The sequence below is a fragment of the Salvelinus fontinalis genome, chromosome 2 (assembly GCF_029448725.1).
Source record: "Salvelinus fontinalis isolate EN_2023a chromosome 2, ASM2944872v1, whole genome shotgun sequence".
NCBI lineage: Eukaryota > Metazoa > Chordata > Actinopteri > Salmoniformes > Salmonidae > Salvelinus > Salvelinus fontinalis.
Window position 1 is genome coordinate 5,365,138 of NC_074666.1, and position 23,440 is coordinate 5,388,577.

Sequence of the window (23,440 nt, forward strand, 5' to 3'; positions counted from 1 at the left end):
GACAAATAACATTTTATTTGAATTTCCAAAACACAGGGCCCTAGCAATGACTACGGAATAAGTCATACAGAGCACGGGGGTTCTGTAAGGTATCCCGACATTGAGGAGAAAGTGCTGAAAAAGAGAGTTCATTAATATATAGTGCTTAGAGTAAAAATATCTCTGTACACCAGTGGAAGCTGCTGAGCGGAGGACGGCTCATAATAATGGCTGGAATGGAGTGAATGGAATGGTACCTGGAATGGTACCAAACATATGAAAACCATGTTTTTCATACTATTCCATTTACTCCATTCCAGCCATTATTATGGGCCGTCCTCTCCTCAGCAGCCTCCCCTGCTGTACACATTACCGTGGTAATGTAAATCTAGTCAGAAGGGGACCGCCACACTTGGCTGCTGCGTAAAACCTGTGAATTGAGACAAATGGAAGGCGGGATGGGTCCTCACTCAAACATAACATAAACCTAGGCCTATTCCATGCAGGTTTTAGTGACTTGCGGCATCACGTTCGATCTAGTTTAAACTTAACATGGTCTTTAATGAGGTGGGTTGAGAATCTGGGAGAAAGATTCATTCAAGATCTTTGAGGTAGAGTCATAATTAGAAAACTCAGTTAGTTTGAGTGCTAGCACATTATCATGCCACTGTTATCCTGGTTCCACAGACGTTGGCTACAGCTTACTACTTACTTACAGTCATAGCTAACTATGCTTTCTAGAAACGTTGTTAGCCTATGCTAAAGGAAGAGCAACAAACTGCCACACACAATTCAGTTACTTTCTTTGGCAGTACCATAAATAATTTAGTTCCACAGTTGGTAACTAGTTGTTCTTAATGTAAATCAATTCATTACTGATACAACATAACATTTAACCAGAATATTTTCTTGCTTACAGTATATTCTAGTAAAGTTATAGAAAACACAGAACCTGACTTGTTCCATTGGGAAGCCAAAACTAAAAATATTAAAAGGCATGCTCTTAAAGGGAAAAGGACAACAACAACAACAAAGACAATCTGAACCGCTGGACTTTAATGGCTAAGGAGAGATGCAGTGGAGTAGGCATGGGGAGGCAGGGGGAAGCAGGGAGGAAGCAGAGAGAAGCAGGGGGAAGCATGGGGAGGCAGGGGAAGCAGGGAGGAAGCAGGAGAAGGCAGGGGAAAGCAGTCGGAAGCAGAGGGAAGCAGGGAGAAGCAGGGGGAGGCAGGGGGAAGCAGGGAGGAAGCAGGAGATAGCAGGGGAAAGGATAGGAAAGCAGTCAAAAACAAAGGAAAGCAGGGGGAAGCATGGGGAGGCAAGGGAAAGCAGGGGAAAGCAGTCGGAAGCAGAGGGAAGCAGGGGGAAGCATGGGGAGGCAGGGGGAAGCAGGGGGAGCAGGGGGAAGCAGGGGGAGCAGGGGGGAGCAGGGGGAGCAGGGGGAAGCAGGGGGAGCAGGGGGAAGCAGGGGGAGCAGGGGGGAGAGGCTACGTGTGTCTGACCACGCTGAAAATAGCCACTTTGACATTTGAATTAGCTTGAAACGAGACAGTTGAAGTCGAAGTTTGGTGCTGCCGATATTTTCCTCAGTGAGAAAACAGCCAGAGGACCGGGGAACTGGACTCAAGGATTTGATTTCAACAGTGGTGGAAAAAAGTACCCAATTGTCATACTTGAGTAAAAGTAAAGATACCTTAATGGAAAATTACTCAAGTAAAAGACAAAGTCAAAATATTACTTGAGAAAAGTTTTAAAGTATTGGTTTGAAATTAACTTAAGTATCACCAGTATAAGTACAAATATTTTCTAATTCCTTATATTAAGCAAACCAGACGGCACCCTTTTAGGTTTTTATTTATTTATCGATAGACGGGGACACTCCAACACTCAGACATAATTTACAAACAAAGCATTTGGGTTTAGTGAGTCTGCCAGATCAGAGGCAGTAAGATGAGTGTGTGAATTTGACCATTTTCCTGTCCTGCTAAGCATTCAAAATCCAACGAGTACTTTTGGGTTTTGAGGTAAAATGTATGGAGTAAAAAGTGAAGTAACAGTAAACATTGTCAAAAATATAAATAGTATATTAAAGTACAGTTACCACAAAAAAATACTTAAACTGTATTTTTATTGAAGTACTTTACACCACTGAATTTCAACAATGATTAACATATAGGTGGTCAATCTACCATTAAATCAACATAAAACTCTAATCCACATTTTCATATATATTTTTAAAATATCTCAATTGAAATAGCTTGCTTTGGAAAACAAGTTGGAGCTTTCTAAAGTAAAAGTGGGAGAAAGATACAACCCCATGGTCAGGACTCAGGAGTGGACCCCCTGCACCAGCATCGCAAAAACGTGTAGAAACAAACCTCAATCGACTGACACAATAAAACGCCAATTAGCATTTATGAAAACAAAAATATAGTCTAGACGGGCTATATTAAATTAAAGGGGTATTTTATGTGTGTATAATTTTCCGTGAAAGCAAAACAATGTCTGCCAGAGAGCGACGGCTTAAAGTATCTTGTTTTCTAAAAGACGTAATAACCCTCTACAGTTAATTGCTGATGCGAGGGGAAATAACGCTTCTGTTTGATGAAGTCTGGATCAAACTGCCATGTTGGAAAAAGCTCATGGGTTTCATTGTTGAGCTTACTTACATTTTTATATTGTCATTGAAGTGGCTGTTAACATAAGTGAGCCATAATGTAGCTCTACATCTATGGTGTTGAAGATCACAGCCCATTCTCTCTGAGCAATGTTGTTGGGTTTTTCAACACAGTGACTGACTGGCATCATCACTGTCTCTTACTACAAGGCATTAACCCTTGAAGTTAGAAATAGGTCAAAGGTCAGCAATTGCAGGATGTCAATGAATGTATTGCCTAAAATTCAATTGTTCATTTGTGAATAATTTACAACTCAGAGTTACTACTACTGAGGCACCACAAAGTTCTAGAAACCTGTAAGAATTATGTGTGGGAATTAAGTTATGTCTCTTTTATAGACTATAGCAGTATATTCTGTCTGTGTAAAGAAACCTTTAGATTGCTGAGTGAACAAAGTCACAAAGTAGCTCGGCTAGCCAGAGTTAATTAGTGGAAACTCCTATAAAGGAAGCAGCAGCCATTATTTCTGTGATAGCAGTGGAAAAGATGTGTACCCATAGCGTGTTCTACAACACAGCGTGTAAAATATCACACGTTTATGGGCTCATGATAAACAGAATTAGAGCAAGCAACATTCTCAGATGTGAGTGAGTGATTTATAGAGAAGTTCTTTTAAGTTTCTAACTTTACTTTACGAGCCAATAATTTGTCTGATTTAAAACATAGGCTTTAAATTTATATTTTTTGTTTATTTTTACTTTCAAATAATCTTTTGCTTATTCCTGGTACTTTTGAACCTTCATAGCATAAATACCTGCCATAGTCACGTTGATTTCTTTCTCTCCAGACCAGCTTTCTTCTAATGCGCAATGAAAGGTTTGTTTGATAGAGAGGATAGTCAATATTACAAACAGGATATAGTTCAAAAATAGGACTTATTTTTCATTTACCGGTGGGTCTTAATAACTCAGTGTCAGTGTCAAACTTACACAAGGTGATGGTAAGCATGAATCTTTAGAGAGACTGGGGTCTACTTTGATAATATGTTACATGCTTTGACACATCTTTGTACGAGTTTATCAACAAATTACATTATTTTAACATAATAATCAATTGACAACATTACTTAATGGTACTCATGACTGTTCAAAAGTATCTTTAAAGAATACCTAACAACTGTTAGGCCTATATCTGAGGTAGTGTCCTCATAGTGTCCTCACGGGGCCTAACTACACGTGGGACAGGGCAGATCTACTATAGACAACCAAGGTCCAAAATAGCTGGTTATAATTTCAACCGAACAAGCAGTTCATTATAGCACACAGAGAAGACGCTGACTGCTGATATTTCTGTTTGTTTAAACTTTTCCTCACAGTGAAATGACATTAATTATGGTTTGTGGGATGTTGGTGGTTTGGGGATTATGGAGTCCGTGTTAAAGGGCCAGTACAGTCAAAAACATGATTTCCTGGATTTAATATACACTGAGCATATTAAAAGCATGCTCTTTTCATGACATAGATTGACCAGGTGAATCCAGGGGAAAGCTTTGATCCCTTATTGATGTCCTTTGTGTTAAATCCACTTCAATCAGTGTAGATGAATGGGAGGGGACAGGTTATAGAAGGATTTTTAAGCCTTGAAACAATTGAGAAATTGAGTGTGTATGTGTGCCATTCAGAGGGTGAATGGGCAAGGCAAAAGATTTAAGTGCCTTTGAACAGGTTACGGTAGTAGGTGTTTGTGTCAAGAACTGCAACTCAGCTGGGTTTATCACGCTCAGCAGTTTCCCATGTGTATCAAGAATAGTCCACCACTCAAAGGACATCCAGACACAACTGTGGGAAGCATTGGAGTCAACATGGGCCAGCATCCATGTGGAACACTTTGACACCTTGTAGAGTCAGTCAGTATTAGAAAGGTGTACTTAATGTTTTGTACAGTCAGTGTACAATGGTTAGATGTACATATTCAGTGCGTTCATAAAGTATTCACAACCCATGACTGTTTCCACATTTTGTTACGCTACAGCCTGATTAAATTGTTTATTTATCCTCATCAATCTACACACAGTACCCCAAAATGACTAAGCAAATTCAGGTTTTCAGACATTTGAGTAAATATATAAAAAAATAAAACAACTGAAATATTACATTTACATAAGTATTCAGACCCTTTACTCAGAACTTTGTTGGAACACCTTTTGCAGTGATTACAGCCTCGAGCCTTTTTGGGTGTGATGCTACAAGCTTGGCACACCTGTATTTGGGGAGTTTCTCCCATTCTTCTCTGCAGATCCTCTCAAGCTCTGTCAGGTTGGATGGGGACCGTTGCTGCACAGCTATTTCCAGGTCTCTCCAGAGATCAGGTTTAAGTCCGGGCTCTGGCTGTTCCACTCAAGGACATTCAGAGACTTGTCCCGAAGCCACTCCTGCATTGTCTTGGCTGTGTGCTTATGGTCGTTATGGTCTCCCAGTCCTTACCGCTGAAAAACATCCCCACAGCATGATGCTACCACCACCATACTTCACCGTAGGGATGGTGCCAGATTTCCTCCAGATGTGACGCTTGGCATTCACGCCAAAGATTTCAATCTGGGTTTCATCAGACCAGAGAATCTTTTTTCTCATGGTATGAGAGTACTTTAGGTGCCTTTTGGCAAACTCCAAGCGGGCTGTCATGTGCCTTTTACTAAGTAGTGGTTTCCGCCTGCCTCTCTACCATAAAGGACTGATTGGTGGAGTGCTGCAGAGATGGTTGTCCTTCTGGAAGGTTCTCCCATCTCTACAGAGGATCTCTGGAGCTCTGTCAGAGTGACCATCGGGTTCTTGGTCTCCTCCCTGACCAAGGCCCTTCTCCCCTGATTAGTCAGTTAGGCCGGGCAGCCAGCTTTAGGAAGAGTCTTGGTGGTTCCTAACTTCTTCCATTTAAGAATGATGGAGTGTTTCTGGGGACCTTCAATGCTGCAGAAATGTTTTGGTGTCCTTCCCCAGATCTGTGCCTCGACACAATCCTGCCTCGGAGCTCTGCAAACAATTCCTTCGTCCTCATGGCGGTTTTTGCTATTGCATGCACTGTCAACTGTGGGACCTTATATAGACAGGTGTATGTCTTTCCAAGTCATGTCCAATCAATTGAATTTAGCACAGGTGGACTCCAATCAAGTTGTAGAAACATCTCAAGGATGATCAATGGAAACGGGATGCACCTGAGCTCAATTTCGAGTCTCATAGCAAAGGGTCTGAAAACTTATATAAACAAGATATTTCAGTTTTTTTTATACATTTGCATGTATTTCTAAAAACCTATTTTTTCGCTTTGTCATTATGGAGTATTGTGTGTAGATTGATGAGGTTTTATTTAATCCATTTTATCCTTTTCTAAAATGTTTTATGAGATTGGAGAACACATTGGGAGGGATCTTAGACCATTCCTCCATACAGAATCTATCCAGATCCATGATATCCTTCATCTGTGCTTATGGAGTGCCCTCTTCAATTAAAACCACAGGTTTTCGATGGAGTTCATGTCCGTAGTATCAGATATGAAGGTAAGAACCAGATGCAGACAACGTTGAATGAACAATGGTTTAATAATCCAACAGGGGCAGGCAATAGACAGGTCAAGGCAGGCAGGGGTCAGTAAACCAGAGGTGGGGCAACGGTACCGGACGGCAGGCAGGCTCAGGGTTAGGGTAGGCAGAGTGGTCAGGCAGGCGGGCTCAGAGTCAGGACAAGCAAGAGGTCAAAACCAGGAGGGCGAGAAAAAGAGAGACTGAAAAATGCAGGAGCTGAGACATAAAAATGCTAGTTCAAATCAAATCAAATGTATTTATATAGCCCTTCTTACATCAGCTGATATCTCAAAGTTCTGTACAGAAACGTAGCCTAAAACCCCAAACAGCAAGCAATGCAGGTGTAGAAGCACGGTGGCTAGGAAAAACTCCCTAGAAAGGCCAAAACATAGGAAGAAACCTAGAGAGGAACCAGGCTATGAGGGGTGTCCAGTCCTCTTCTGGCTGTGCCGGGTGGAGATTATAACAGAACATGGCCAAGATGTTCAAATGTTCATAAATGACCAGCATGGTCAAACAATAATAATCACAGTAGTTGTCGAGGGTGCAACAAGTCAGCACCTCAGGAGTAAATGTCAGTTGGCTTTTCATAGCCGATCATTAAGAGTATCTCTACCGCTCCTGCTGTCTCTAGAGAGTTGAAAACAGCAGGTCTGGGACAGGTAGCACGTCCAGTGAACAGGTCAGGGTTCCATAGCCGCAGGCAGAACAGTTGAAACTGGAGCAGCAGCACGGCCAGGTGGACTGGGGACAGCAAGGAGTCATCATGCCAGGTCGTCCTGAGGCATGGCCCTAGGGCTCAGGTCCTCCGAGAGAGAGAAAGAAAGAGAGAAAGAGAGAATTCGAGAGAGCATACTTAAATTCACACAGGACACCGGATAAAACAGGAGAAGTACTCCAGATATAACAAACTGACCCTAGCCCCTCGACACATAAACTATTGCAGCATAAATACTGGAGACTGAGACAGGATGGGTCAGGAGACACTGTGGCCCCATCCGATGATACCCCCGGACAGGGCCAAACAGGAAGGATATAACCCCACCCACTTTGCCAAAGCACAGCCCCCACACCACTAGAGGGATACCTTCAACCACCAACTTACCATCTTGATGACTCCTTGCTGTATAGCCCACAAAGATCTCCGCCATGGCACAACCCAAGGGGGGGCGCCAACCTAGTTGACTTGACAAGCAAGACGAACTGGAACCAGACCAATAGAGAACACATGTATAAATACACAGGGGATAATGGGAAGATGGGCAACACCTGGAGGGGGGTGGAGACAATCACAAAAACAGGTGAAACACATCAGGATGTGACACTGAGACTGAGACGGCCTTTGCAAAATGTTAATTTTGTGGACAATGAACCATTTCTTTGTGGATTTTCATGTGTGCTTGGGGTTATTGTCTTGCTGGAAGATCTACAAAAGCAATTGTATTAGTACAAAATAATAAAATTTAAATAAAAATGTAAAAAGTGCGTACAATATGTTTTGCATTCACTGTTACATACAGTCTTTATTGCTCATCTTCATCAAGGGTGCCAAAAATTTAGGTCGTGACGGTATATAATGGTATGTTGATTTTCAACTTTAAAATGGTAAAATTATAAATTTAGCAAGACAACACAACATCATGTTCCTCGGTAGTCCTTATAAATGGGAATCCTCAAAACATTTATACAAAAGATTCAAAGACTGTTCAGGCTCCTGGTTGAAGAATCATTGAATAGAAGAGCGAATGTGAGAGTCCCATTCTCAGCTAGTATCATGAGGTTTCGTTCCCACTAGTCCCAAAATAGTCCCTGAGGACTTTTCAATTATATGGACCATTCCGTACTATGGAAGGGGGCAATCATAAAACCAGTGTTTACTTACCCTGAATTTTATGTTCCTTTGATGGAGTCGAGGAGAAGAAGAAGAAAGCTTGGATCTGATGCGAGTAGGAAACACTGTACAATGACATCTGTAATTGTCAACCATCTTTGACATGAAGCATAAGAAACAAAGCTTTAGTGCACCACTACTTTAGTTCAAACTATAAACCAGAATTATAGAGTACTCCAAGTTCAGCCGTGATGAAACAGTAGAGATGTGGCTCAGTTGGTAAGACCATGGACCTCTCATCTCCATGGTTGTCGGTACGCTTCCCATGGGGGACCAGTATGAAACAGTAGAGATGTGGCTCAGTTGGTAAGACCATGGACCTCTCATCTCCATGGTTGGGGGACCAGTATGAAAATGTATGCATTCACTACAGTAAGTCGCTATGGATAAGAACGTCTACTAAATTACAAAAATGTCAAACGTAAACATACCGAAAAACTTAAATTAATAGCCTGGCTGTTTATTTGCTTAAATCACAACACAACAGGCGCTTATTAGAGACAGGCGTCTATTTCCTTCATGTACACAGCTTTTACTAATTTGCATAGTTAATTGCTTAATTCCAGCATTCACTCTTAGTATTTTAATCAATTTCTTCATTTCCTGCACTAATGTGTCACGTTTCTTTTCTCTTAGGATGCCTCTATAAAAAATAAAAGAATCCTTGACAGAATAAGTATTCTCCTTTTTTGACTGTGCATTTGTCAGTTCTTACTTTCGTCACTAGAAGGCGATCAGACAACTCCCGAACCTGTTGATTGTTTTTGTGCTTGCCAGTTAGCTAGCAGTTCTAAGCTGTTATTAGCCAATGGCTAGCAGTATCTTACTGCCGATAAAAACGGACGATTGCCATCATTTTTTCAAGTCATTAATGAATTGTTTAATGTAACAAATCAAACACTAAACCTCGTAAACAATTCATGGTAATTCATGGTAATTCATGGTAATTCTTGGTAACCTCGTAAGCACTTCATTTAAACCTGCCGTTTATTTGAAACAGGTGTTTCTTTGCTGAAATGTGTGCCGTTGCACGGCTATTATAAGGGATTGGCGGCTATTTGAGACTGCGTTTATCGTGAGTTTTACAGTAGATAGGTCAAACTAAAAAGAGGCCTTGCCTTAAGTCTAAAGCATTGTATCTTCAGAAATATGATTCATTTAGCATCATGCTAGCACAAAGATGGTTAAATATGATGATTCCAACATTACTTTAATGTACAACGCTGTAAAATAGTCTTTTGTGATTTGAAGACAAAGCTTCGTCTTAAAGGGTGGTGTCAGAGTATTCCCTCGCTGTCATCATGGAAAATGAAACAGGGCCGCTCTGACTGACACCCAGGTAACACCTGACTGCAAAATTATCACGCAAGGAGTTACGCCGTGTGTGTGTGTGTGTGTGTGTGTGTGTGTGTGTGTGTGTGTGTGTGTGTGTGTGTGTGTGTGTGTGTGTGTGTGTGTGTGTGTGTGTGTGTGTGTGTGTGTGTGTGTGTGTGTGTGTGTGTGTGTGTGTGTGTGTGTGTGTAATGAGTGTGTGTGTATAATGAGTGTGTGTGTGTGTGTATAATGAGTGTGTGTGTGTATAATGAGTGTGTAATTACACCTTTGACTGTAGTGTAGCGGGGTGGGGCTTTAGAGGTGGAAGGAATTTTGTATACAGTACTAATTTTCCCATGATTCATAGTCATGTTGTGCTGCTAGATACCTGTAGGACCAGATAAGTAAAAGCTCTCTCATTGTCTTAAATCAGGTGGAATCACTCCCATGAGACGCTCGTATCCGTACTAACATAATGCTCTCAACGGCCCACATGGTACAGTAATGGTGATGTGTTGTCGAACTCAGGGTTTCCCAAACTCAGTCCTGGGGCCCCCTCTGGGTGCACGTTTAGTTTTTAGCCCTACAGATCTGATTCAAATAATCAAAGCTTGATGATGAGTTGATTATCTGAGCTGTGTAGGGCAAACGTGCACCCAGCGAAGCCCCCACGACAGAGTTTGAGAAACCCTGGTTTAACTAATTGAATAGTAGTGTGAGCCTTAATATTAGAAGGCAATACCATTTACTATCCATATACTTTAACCAAGGGTACTCCAAGTTAAAGTACAACTGACTCTTACGTCCACCGATATTGACAGGTGATGCCAAACTGTAGCCAAGTAGTAAAGAATAAATTAAAATCTTCTAAAAGAAAAGGCTTTGATACGGCATAAATGATTAATGCGCTATTTTAAGGGTAACTTTGATTTGTTGATCTTTTATTCAGCAGGTCAGTGGCAGGATTAACAGCCCTGCAGGTCTATGTCTCATGGCTGAGTGCTATGAGGATTGTATACGTCCCAAATGGCACCCTATTCCCTGTGTAGTGCACAACGTTTGACCAAGGCCTATAGGGTTATAGTGTGCTATGTAGGGAATAGGGTGCCATTTGGGATGCATCCTGGGTATTTTAACGAGCTCATGGGAGTAATCAAGATAGGTGGTAAATTAATCCTAATGAATATTTTAAAGCCAGGCATATATCAACATTATCAAAGTGGACTAATTGCTGTGTATCCACAACAACAAAAAAAATCCAAACGTGCTTGAACTATGGTTCAGAACAGAGCAAATCAAAGACTTAAAGTTGATCTGATTCATAAAAAAACAAATGGTTTCCTTCAATGCATTAGGCCAGTGAACTAGAGTCATACAGTATCTTGATGCTGTATCTACATTACACTATCGGGTCATCAATGGCAGGCAGTGTTCTTTTTCTTTACTTTGTATGCCGGGGTCTTTGGTGTTGTGATTTTTGATGTGTTGCCAAATCAGGAAAACAAATCATATTTCTTTCACAACGACGAGCATCAAACACTTTTCCCATTTTCCTCAGTCGCTATTGAAACATAAACATTGCAACCAGCGCACTCTATAAAACAGAATGTGACATCAGGCTTTTGAATTCATTAGTCTGATCAAGCTGATCGTTTCTGTTTGATATTGTGCAGAAAATGCTGACGACCATGAGAAATACTTAGCCGTCAATACCGACTGTGCAGAGGTTTCTGCCGAGTTCAAAATCTAACGTCCTAGGTAAGCAGGACAGATGTCAAATAACGACTATTCATGTTGATCATGACATGACATGACGAAAGCAGCCCTTTATACTGCTGGAATAAGGTATAGGGTTTCACTGTCTTTTTACTGTTGTTTTATTTCTTTACTTACCTATTGTTCACCTAATACCCTTTTTTGCACTGTTGGTTAGAGCCTGTAAGTAGGCATTTCACTGTACAACTCACTGTTGTATTCGGTGCACGTGACAAATAAACTTTGATTTGATTTGACATGGGGTTAGTGGGAGAGCTGGGAAGCAGGTATCAAAGGAGGGAGAGGGAGAGTGAGTGTCACATCTACTCCTGCTCCCTCTGTCCGGCACTCGACGTCGCCAGTATACTAACCACCGGTCCTGGCAACCCATCTCTATGCACACCTGGCAACCCTTCATTAAGCATTATCACTTTCATGATTACTCCCCCAATATATAGCACTCAGCTGTCATTTCCCATCAGGCGTTATTGTCTCTGTTATTGTTCTCATGTCCAGACGCTTCTCTTGTTTTTGTATCATTATGTGTTCATTTATATTAAACTCTCCGACTACACCTGCTTCCTAACGCCCTGTGCCTCCATTACAGTGAGACTCAATCAAGCCGACTACTGTACCGATGCTGATAGAATAGAGTGTAACATGTGTGAGCCAAATCCCTGAGGCAGCTCGTTAAACACATTAACCTTATCAGTCCCAAGATTACAGCAAAAAAAATAGACTTTTAATAGATCTGACTTTCATTTACAGTAGCTGCATGTGCAGCCCTTACATTAAAGCCTCACAATGAAGTGTTTTACCATTTTCTTTTCAGAACAACCAGGGCGACAAAAAGAACACAAAACAATTTGCCATAAACAGTTTCATTCATGAGTTTTATTAACAAATGTCAATGAAAAATAAGGTCAGCCAAAGCAAAAACCTGATAAAAATGGATTTATATGAATGTTGTAAGTATAGAAATTGTTTACTCGCTGGAAAATTAATATACAACTAATCAGTGACAACTGTGTGGAGTTTGTAACAGCAACCGTGTGAGCTTATAACACTATTATAGACACTATGTCCTGGGATTTACTAGGATCTTCTATGTAGAAGAACCCCTTACTGCCTAACGACTCTTGTATAGCTTTTGAGTCTCAGCTTTTCATAGATAGCTTTTAATAGTTTGTAGCTCAAACTATTCGGACTCTTCAGACGTTTTTGTATAACAGACCCTTAGGTCCCTATAACATCTGTTTTATTTTTTTAGAGCATCCAACTATATTGGAAAATTGCCAACAATGCTTAAACCACATCAGGAGACCACTATTTTTTATTTTGGGGTGTAGTTACCCTAGCAAGAGGCTGTTGTTTAGCTGTGTTTTTGTAGCGCACGTGATGATACAGTTATCAAAACTAATACCCACTGGATTGATGCTAATAATCATGATATCATTATGCCAGGTAAGCATATGCTACTTTGTAGTTAAAATTTAATTGAGAAGGTGTTTGGGAAAGCCTTTCCATCTAACAGAAGATTTATTTATTTAGCATCATTGCTAACGGCTACACACGGCGATAGCTGCACGCACCACACAGACATAGACGGGGGGATTCTTGTTGCCTCTTCAGAAAGTTGCTGGAAATACGAATCACTGATGCATTCTGTTCATGTCTTATGATCAACTTGGGCAAATTGGTTACTTTTCAATACATTTAGTTTATTCCCTACAGTTGAATATTGTTGAATTCCATGATTCAACAAAATAGAATCCGTGATTCTGTCTGCGTTCTCTGTATCACAGATTTGATAGGGCCTTAGACCCTGCCCAGGGCCCCTTTGGGATCCGCCCGTCTCACAAACACCGCTCTAGCTCAGCCCCCGTTAATCACATAGATTGACACCAACAGAGACATAAGAAATACACTCTTAGAAAAAAAAGAACCTGTCTCTTTCTCGCTCATAGTAATGTCTGAGATAGTTCAGTGTTACTGCATGGATCAACTCCAGCTTTAAGGGACTGGCTAAAGCTAAGTGAAGATGAGTGATATGAAAATGACACAGGAATCACTCTCATACCAGAAACTTGCCAGCGAGAGAGAAGGAGAGAGAGGGAGAGAGAATATGAGAATGAGAAGAAGAAAGAGTGAGAAGGAGAGAGAGAGAAGGAGAGAGAATAGGATAATGAGAAGAAGAAAGAGAGAGAAGGAGAGAGAAGGAGAGAGAGCAGGAGAGAGAGAGAAGGAGAGAGAGAGGAGAGAGCAGGAGAGAGAGAAGGGGGGAGAGAGAGAGAAGGAGAGGGAGATAAGGAGAGATAGAGAAGGAGAGAGAGCAGGAGAGAGAGAGGAGAGAAAGGAGGGAGAGAGAGCAGGAGAGAGAGAAGAGAGAGAGAAGTAGAGAGAGAAGGAGAGAGAGCAGGAGAGAGAGAAGGAGAGAGAGAGAGACTCACTCATCAGAGACAGAGGACTGGCACTCAGTCAGGTATACTGTGAGACGAGCCACATTAGCAGATCCTCATGACAGATTTAACACTCCAAAACATCACAAGGGAAGACTGGAGGTGCGTACCAAATGGCAGCCTCTTGCCTACATAATGCAGTGCTTTTCACCAGAGCCATATAGGTCCTGGTCAAAAGTAGTTCACTATATTGGGAATATGGTGCCATTTGGGACACAGCCTAGTATCCAGAAGACAGCTTCATATTGCTGTAACCAAAGCAAAGAGAGAAACAATGTGTTGATGGGTGTAAAGACTATAATCTACTATGTAAAAAATCGAACTATAATTTGGCAATGACTTTGTATGGAAAGAGAAGAGCAGTAATGGTCATAAAAGAATGACATGCGAAGCCACACTGTGAACTATCCTCCAGTTGGACAGGGATATAGAATGTCACTGTAAAACCATCATAGACACAGCACGTCATGATAAAACAACAAGCTGATGATAAACATCAAACTAATCAAAAGCATCATGCTTGTTACCAGGATCAAGTAGTTTGACAAAGATCAATGTCACTGACATGGTCAGCATGTAGTCTACATAGATCACACTGTTGATTAAACGATTTCAGTGATCAGGGGCCTCCCGAGTGGCGCGCCTGCGTTACTACAGTCTGCATTACTACAGATCCTGGTTCGATCCCAGGCTGTGTCGCAGCCGGCCACAACCGGGAGACCCATGAGGCGGCCCAGCGTAGTCCGGGTTAGGGGAGGGTTTGGCCGGCTGAGTTATCCTTGTCCCATCGTGCTCTAGCGACTCCTGTGGGGGGCCGGGTGCAATGCACGCTGACACCGTCGCCAGTGTTTCCTCTGACACATTGGTGCGGCTGGCTTCTGGGTTAAGCAGTTATTGTGTCAAGAAGCAGCGCGGCTTGGCGGGGGTCGTGTTTCGGAGGACGCATGGCTCTCGACCTTCGCCTCTTCCGAGTCCGTACGGGAGTTGCAGCGATGGGACAAGACTGTGACTACCAATTGGATATCACCGAATTAGGGAGGAAAAAGGGTAATGTTTTTTTTTACAAAAATACCATTTCTCAAACTCAAATGTTTTGATAAATAATAAAAACGCAGCATCAGCGATCAACTGTTTGTAGCCCGACGGCCCGGGGCCACTTGTACATAAACCTTATTGTCATCACATACTGCCGGTTGGTCTATGATAGGTCAGTGCTATCTGAACACTAACTCTAAACTACCCTAACCTTCACCTTAACTTCAATGGGGTAGGGATGTCCCAGGGATCCCGGATAGCAAGGACCAAATTTCTTTGGACTATAACATCAAATATACTAGGCCTACTTGCCAATTTCTGATCAAAAAGTTTCCCTCATAGAGTACAGTGGTAGGCTACTACATTTTGATCTAACAGGATTGGCTGAGGATGATCAAAGAGTAGGCTGTTTTGACATGTCTTCAGACAGTGACGTGAGAGGAGCAGTTATTCACCTGGCCTCTGTAGTTCTGTCCTCTCCTCCCCTCCCACTGGGTTTGTGAAAACGTTTCTGGGAGCCAGGGAGGATTGGAGGCGGTGAGGATGGGAGGGGAGGTTGGGTGTCTTACTGGAGCTAAGCTGGCTTTGGTCTGTCTGACAGGTAGTTCTTCTGACTACCACAGGTGATGCAGTACAAACTGCTCGTCTGTCATCGTCGATGTGATTAAAACTGTAAATTCAGGCTGAAGGCTTTAGGGCCCTTTAAGCCCTTATTGTATCTGGAGCCTGGGACGATTTTACATCTGTTGCCCAAGGTACTGTCAGCTGATACAGTTGAAGTTGGAAGTTTACATACATCTTAGCCAAATACATTTAATCTCCGTTTTTTCACAATTCCTGACATTTAAAAAATGTACTGTTTAAGATCTGTTAGGATCACCACTTTATTTTAAGAATGCGAAATGTCAGAAAAATTGTGGAGAGAATGATTTATTTCAGCTTTTATTTCTTTCATCACATTTCCAGTGGGTCAACAGTTTACATACACTCAATTAGTATTGGGTAGAATTGCCTTTAAATTGTTTAACTTGGGTCAAATGTTTCGGGAAGCATTGAGTCAGGTTGGTAGGCCTCCTTGCTTGCACATGCTTTTTCTGTTCTTTCCACAACTTTTCTATCGGATTGAGGTCAAGGCTTTGTGATGGCCACTCCAATATCTTGACCGTGTCCTTAAGCAATTTTGCCACAACTTTGGAAGTATGCTTGGGGTCATTGTCCATTTGGAAGACCCATTTGCAAAAAAGCTTTAACTTCCTGACTGATGTCTTGAGATGTTGTTCAATATATCCACATAATTTTCCTGCCTCCTGCCTCTATGTTGTGAAATGCACCAATCCCTCCTGCAGCAAAGCACCCCCACAACATAATGCTGCCACCCCCGTGCTTCATGGTTGGGATGGTGTTCTTTGGTTTGCAAGCATCCCCCTTTTCCCACCAAACATAACGATGGTCATTATGGTCAAACATTTCTATTTTTGATTCATCAGTTCTGGGGACATTTCTCCAAAAGTACAATCTTTGTCCCCATGTGCAGTTGCAAACCGTAGTCTGGCTTTTTTATGGCGGTTTTGGAACAGTGGCTGTGTCGATATAGAGCTTGTTTTACAGTGAATATAGATACCTTTGTACCCGTTTCCTCCAGCATTTTCACAAGGTCCTTTGATGTTCTGGGATTGATTAGCACTTGGAAATTGCTCCCAAGGATGAACCAGACTTGGCGGATTTCTTTGGATTTTTCCATGATGTCAAGCAAACAGGCACTGAGTTTGAAGGTAGGCCTTGAAATACATCCACAGGTACACCTCCAATTGACTCAAATGATATCAATTAGCCTGTCAGAATTTTCTGGAATTTTTCAAGCTGTTTAAAGGCACAGTCAACTTAGTGTATGTAAACTTCTGACCCACTGGAGTTCTTATACATGGAATTATAAGTGAAATAATCTGTCTGTGAACAATTGTTGGGAAAATTACTTGTGTCATGCACAAAGTAGATGTCCTAACCGACATGCCAAAACTCTAGTTTGTTAACTTCTACTTGCACACAATCCCGGATCCGGGAGCACCCTCATCAGTAAAAAAGCTGACTAGCATAGCCTTACATAGCGCCACAAGTAAATACTAGCATCTAAATATCATTAAATCACAAGTCCAAGACACCAGATGAAAGATACACATCTTGTGAATCCAGCCATCATTTCTGATTTTTTAAATGTTTTACAGGGAAAACACAATATGTATTTATATTAGCTAACCACGATAGCAAAAGACACAACTTTTTTTTTCTCACCATTTTTTTACTGCATAGGTAGCTATCACAAATTCGACCAAATAAAGATATAAATAGTCACTAACCAAGAAACAACTTCATCAGATGACAGTCCTATAACAGATTTATTGTATAGCATATGTTTTGTTAGAAAAATTTGCATATTTCAGGTATAAATCATAGTTTTACATTGCAGCCACCATCACAACTCTCACCAAAGCAGCTAGAATAACTACAGAAACCAACATGAAATACCTAAATACTCATCATAAAGCATTTATGAAAAATACACGGTGTACAGCAAATTCAAGACAAACATCTTGTGAATCCAGCCAATATTTCAGATTTTTTAAGTGTTTTACAGCGAAAACACAATATAGCATTATATTAGCTTACTACAATAGCCAACCACACAACAGCATTGATTCAAGCCAACAGTAGCGATAATGAATATACCAGTAAAAGATATGAATTCTTTCACTAACCTTCTCAAACTTCTTCAGATGACAGTCCTATAACATCAAATTACACAATACATATATGGTTTGTTCGAAAATGTGCATATTTAGCGGCACAAATCGTGGTTATACAATATGAATAGTAGCCAAAATGCAAACAAAATGTCGGGAGAAATCTTGGGAGAAGCACCTAATCTAATCAATAACTAATCATAAACTTGACTAAAAAATACAGGTTGGACAGCAAATGAAAGATACATTAGTTCTTAATGCAACCGCTGTGTTAGATTTTTTTAAATGAACGTTACTACGACATACAGCGTGCGTTAAAGCGAGACCGCACCGAAATGAATGGCGGAATAATAGTTGGACATTTTTCAACAGAAATATGAATTAACATCATAAATAGTTCTTACTATTTGATGAGCTTCCATCAGAATCTTGTGCAAGTTTGTCCTTTGTCCAGAATAATCGTTGCTCGGTTGTAGATTGTCGTCTTCAACTTTGGAATTAGCAGCAAACATTAGCCATGTGGCGAAGACGTATCCAACTCACCATAACGCAGAACAAATAAAATACCGAAAATCGCAATATACTGCTATAAACTGATATAACTCGGTTTAAAATAACTACATTATGATGTTTTTAACACCTATATCGAATAAAATCAGAGCCGGATATATCTAACGCCTATAACGAGAGCTTTTCCGAATGCAATCCTGAGGTCTGTCTTGCGTCATGACGAACGTTGAAAAGACTGCACACCCGGTTCCAAGAGCTTTTATACGGCCGCAGATCTACCTAGACACCCCATTCCAATTCTCACTGCTTACTGACATCTAGGGGAAGGCGTATGCAGTGCATGTCGACCCATACATTACATGCAAATTAATAAACTGACCCTGGAACAGAGTGCCCGATTTCAGATTTCTCACTTCCTGACAGGAAGTTTGCTGCAAAATGAGTTCTGTTTTACTCACAGATATATAATTCAAACGGTTTTAGAGACTAGAGAGTGTTTTCTATCCAATAGTAATAATAATATGCATATTGTACGAGCAATAATTGAGTACGAGGCAGTTTAATTTGGGAACGTTTTTTTACAAAGTCGAAATGGCGCCCCCCTATTGAGAAATTAACAAGAAATTTGTGGAGTGGTTGAAAAATGAGTTTTAATGACTCCAACCTAAGTGTATGTAAACCTCCGACTTCAACTGTAGATACTGGGGTTTTGACGTGGAGAAAGCCAATGTGAGAGATTTGTCAAAAATGTTGCCACGTCAGGTGCAATACATATCATGGTTGCACAATCAGATGCATTTAGCATACAGTAATGCTGGTTTGTTACACCTTCAAATGGGAAAAACCTTTATCATGTAAATAGAGATAGTGTTACATGACGCATGGCTGCACACACACACACACAGAGAGAAAAGCTATCTGTGCATCCACCTTAACCAACACAAGGTGCGGCTTCCGGCTTGTTGGCAGGTTGGTTCTACCTCCATGGCCTTTGTACCGTGACAATCCAAGCGGCAGCGTCAGCAAGACACGGGTCTTCCCTCAGACGGCCTGCCGTCGCCAAGACAACCTCATTCCAGACTCTACAAACATCAGGGCAGACTGGAGCTTAGCATTCCAGAGGAACACCCGGGAGGCAGGGTTCTCTCTCTTGTTGATGTTATTGTTTGTTGTTGCTAAGGAAGTGCAAAGCTGGCAGGTCTACTACCTCTACCTACTGTACAGAGGCTAGCCCTCCTTTATTAAAGCTGGTATTGCTGCCGTTGACAGTGACGTACATGTACATGCAGAGCTAACCACTATGGGAAAGATGTGTGTTCTTTCTCAGGGTAATCCTTCAGGGAGTATTGCAGAGCGAGGCGTTGTGTGACTTAACAGTTAGTCTTAACAGTTAGTCTTAACAGTTAGCCTTAACAGTTAGTCTTAACAGTGCCATTTAATAAAAGCACAACCCAGAACTCTCTGTGGAGTTAGCTGACTTGACCCAGGGCCAGCTGGAGTAGAATAGTCTGGTGTGTGTGTGTTTCGTCATGATCACTCGGGAGGCGTGAGCATCATAGCCGTTTTGCACAAACACAAACCAGGACCATCTGCAGCTCTGGCTCTGGTCCAAGAGCAATACTAAGACCTGTATACTTTTCCTTCATCTGCTCTCAATAACACACACACACACTGCATGCCTGTGATGTCATGGTTCTGAGTGTACATGTAAATGGCTGCCTGCCTCTCTGTGTTTAAACGTCCATCTAGCTACAATGTCTAAGGTTCAGGAACCAGAACCTTGTAATTATGTAGTCATTTACACTCTGGTGTGAGTTTTATGACTATAGTGACTTATTCAGCTGGTAGAGAGGCCATTTGTAACCATTACGATTATAGTTCTGGTATAGACAAGAAACAACTTTCACACAGAGAAGTAAAGTATTAATGATACCTCTTCTCACCAGCTACAGTTGAAGCATTTACCTCCCCAATAGCTTCATTCAGCAAGTCCACCTTGTTGATTATGTAGTGTTAAGGTAATGTTGTTGAGAGGAGCAATGGGAGCATTAAGCACTATCCAGAGAGTTATACCAGTATTTAGCAGCAGCATGCCTGAGTGAAGAATACCACAGTCCCAGCCAGAGTTCCCATCCGGTTCGCATGCTGCAATGTTCTTCACAGGACATTTGAAACTCATACAAACCACAGAGCCAGGGCACAGTTTCTGTCACATACCTCTGGCACTCCACGGTCTGATCTGTACAATGTAGAGCAGGAAACTTTCTGTGTGTGTGTGCCTATCAACACACACTCAAGGGTCTCCAAAAGGGTCATTTGGTTTCAATTGTATCTGGCGTGTTGTGTCGACTTCATAGCTGTTAATGAACATAAGATAAATGACCTACACCAGGTTACCATGACACCTAATGGACTTCTGATGTTCCCACTGTGTCATGTTAAAATTTGGGAGCGGGCCTCACGGTTGGCAGTTTAACTGGTATGCTGGGATCCAGAGAGGGCTATTGGGCTCAGTTTTTAAGAAAAAATTGGCAGGGTTTTTTGTTTTTTCACAATAGAACCTACACATAAAGTCAAACGGAATTTTCATAAGCAAGCTGCTTAAGGGATTTAATAGAGTAAGAAAAATATTTCAGGGATACGTTGTATCTAGGCTGTATTCCCCGATCTCAACTAAAAACTGCCCTTCACAGTCCTTTGCGGACCATAGCCTTCCTTCAGACCGCCTCACCATCCAGCAGTAAGTCTGAGAAAGAGGGGTCCTCCCTGGCTTTGACCTTAGACAATAGAGGTCAATGGAACTCGACCAAAACAATGGAAATGCCATGGGGAAGGTGCAGTGAGATCCCTAATCTCCTCATTGTCCCCCAGCAGAATTAGCCTATATTTAGGCTATTACTTGTGTGTATTTCAATCTGTGTTGTGGTAAAAATGTGAGCATAATGCTTGTGTGGATGTCAGGCCCTATACGACTTTGAATACACCAGCGATTTCTGTATGCTAGCGATGCTAACCAGGCTATACCAACAGCAGTCACTTCTTCTAAACCTGAAAAGGAACAACTTCTAAATGTTATGCAGAGAAAACAGACAAATATATCCAAATCAGACTTCAGTAACCACATTGTGGGCCTGTTACAATACATCAATCATGACGGATCTTTACTAATATCCACGTTGTTAGATCAGACTGGTTGATTGTGCACCAATCCAGCATCCTCCTTCTATCCCCCCACGGTCTCCTTTCCATTGACCTCTTTACCACATCTCTCTCCCTCCTTCCCTCTACAGCTGCTTTGAACCCATCAACTTTATAGTCTCTCCTTGACACCAAAACGTCTTTCTGCTCAGGGATAGAGGAAGGAAAACATTTTTTATGGTAATGGTATTTTCCAGTAGTTGCATTCTCTATTCCAGACTTGGCATACTAGAGTATAACTGGCATCCAGAAGTTAAGATCTGTGGATTATTTGCTATGGTCAATGAGTCAGGCAGACAAGCAGCAGCTTCCTATGGTCAACAGGTTGTTACACTCTCTTGATCTAATGAACAGTGCACTGTTGGGAGACATTTGGACAAATGGTCTGTTGATGTGGGACCTGACGGTGTAGTACTGTATTTACATCATCATCAGGGGGTGTACTCGGTGGCCAGTTTATCAGGGACATGCATCTATTACCGGGTCAGACCCCCCCCCCTCCCCCTTTTGCCTCCAGAACAGCCAGAATTCTTCAGGGCATCACGCAGTTGCTGCAGAGTGGACGGTGGTACATGCCAACAGCATGAATGCATCTGATCCCAAAGACTCTATTGGGTTTGGTGAGCAACAATGCTCAAATACGCTGTGGCGTTCAATCGTTGCTCAAATTGGTATCAAGGGTCCTACCGTGTGCCAGGAAAACATTCCCCACACCAGTACACCACCAGCCTGTACCGTTGACACCATGCAGGATGGGGCCATGGGCTCAAGCTTCCTATGTGAAATCCTGACTCTGCCATCAGCATGACGCAACAGGAACCGGGATGCATCAGACCAGGCAATGTTTTTCCACTCCTCATTTGTCCAATGTTGGTGATCGCGTGCCCACCGGAGCCGCTTATTGTTTTTAGCTGATAGGATAGAACCCGGCGTGGTCGTCTGCTGCAATAGCCCATCTGTGACAAGGAGCACCCTGGGTATATAGGTGGGTAAACCCATAATGCAAATAAAAAAAGAATAATAACACAATTATCTTGCTGAACAGACCTAAACCTGTTTTGGGTAAAAAATAAACATACCTTTTTGTATACAGATTACCGTTGTTATTCAGAACCCACTGCCTGCAAGTCGTTAAATTTACCGTGAATGTGTCATTTAATTAGCCATTAATATTTGACCATCTATTGTTTTTTTGTAAAATAAATAAAGCCATAATTGCCCAACGAGTCTGTGACTGAAGGCTTTGGGGGAATTTTTTTTGGGGGGGGGGGGTTGCCTTTTTTTAGTTTGAGCACCTGCTACCAAAAGGTCTGCTCGCGGGCCTGTCTAAATCCATTATATTTGGACATTATCATGAATGGGAAAGATGTCATGCTTGAGCACTACAGACAGATGAGTCACCCAGGCAGGTTGATGTACCGGAAGTCGATGTTTAGGTAACAATCACACAGAAACCTGCTGTTCCCTGTGCAGAACCGAGGGTATTATTTATTGGTACTATAGAGGGCTAGACATACGCAGGGTTAGGGTGACGTTATCCTTAGACACTAATCCTGGGTCAGTTTTGCATTGCTCCGACTTACAATGCGTGGAGGGCAAGCTGATCCTAGATCTGTATAGGGGCAACTTCCGCAGAACACTTGCGTGTCATGTGCTTTTATAACTATCCTAATGCAATCTCCCTTCTCTGAGTGAAGTCATACTCTTGACTTGAATGTTTGCCATTTGACTGACTGATCTTGAAGACGAAGACTTACATTCAAATTATATTTAACCAGCAAGTCAGTTAATGGCTTAGTGCAACGTTTTCTTTTCCTATGTTAGATGATCACACGCTGTTCCGTCAAAACTGGCCTTGTATAAATCAAAATGTCTCCCCAGCTTCATATCATAGTTTGAATTAAAGTAAATCAGAGCCAGCTTGCATTAATAGTGGTGCATTTTGATGTCAGACAGTTACAACAAATGTTGACTTGAAAATAACATTTACATTCTGTTTCTGAGTGGAAACAGAGAAGGCTCATTTAAGGGTCATAAATCACAAAATATCAAACCCGTGAAACAATAAAACACTAGATATTTAATTGCCAAAGTTCGTTACAGAAATGTCAATAAGCAACACAAATGCACGATGCCGAACTTCACGTTCAAACAGAACACATCTCTAAACTTTACAATAAATGTACCAAGCGTAGTTAAGTCAGTCAACAATGTATTTCATTGAGTGTCAGTGACATATAGCATGTGGAACGCCGGTTCTCTCACACACCCACCTAGTGGTCTGGATCGAGCATTTCAATGTATGTTGGTCAATACCGCCCCCTGCTGGTCTATGTAGAACAGTCTGCTCGGGGAGGGTGGTTTGTTCA

General features: G+C 41.7%; 1 protein-coding gene across 1 annotated transcript; it reads left to right on the forward strand.

The window, feature by feature from the left end:
- The first annotated feature begins 1,051 nt into the window (after window positions 1-1,051).
- On the forward strand, window positions 1,052-1,480 carry LOC129833535 (ribosome-binding protein 1-like). The gene has a single exon (XM_055898204.1). It carries the CDS (start codon window positions 1,052-1,054, stop codon window positions 1,478-1,480), a length of 429 nt encoding a protein of 142 aa, XP_055754179.1.
- Window positions 1,481-23,440: the final 21,960 nt, after the last annotated feature.

Coding starts and splice junctions, on each gene's coding strand:
- LOC129833535 (XM_055898204.1), top strand. CDS start 1,052: ATGCAGTGGAGTAGGCATGGGGAGGCAGGGGGAAGCAGGGAGGAAGCA.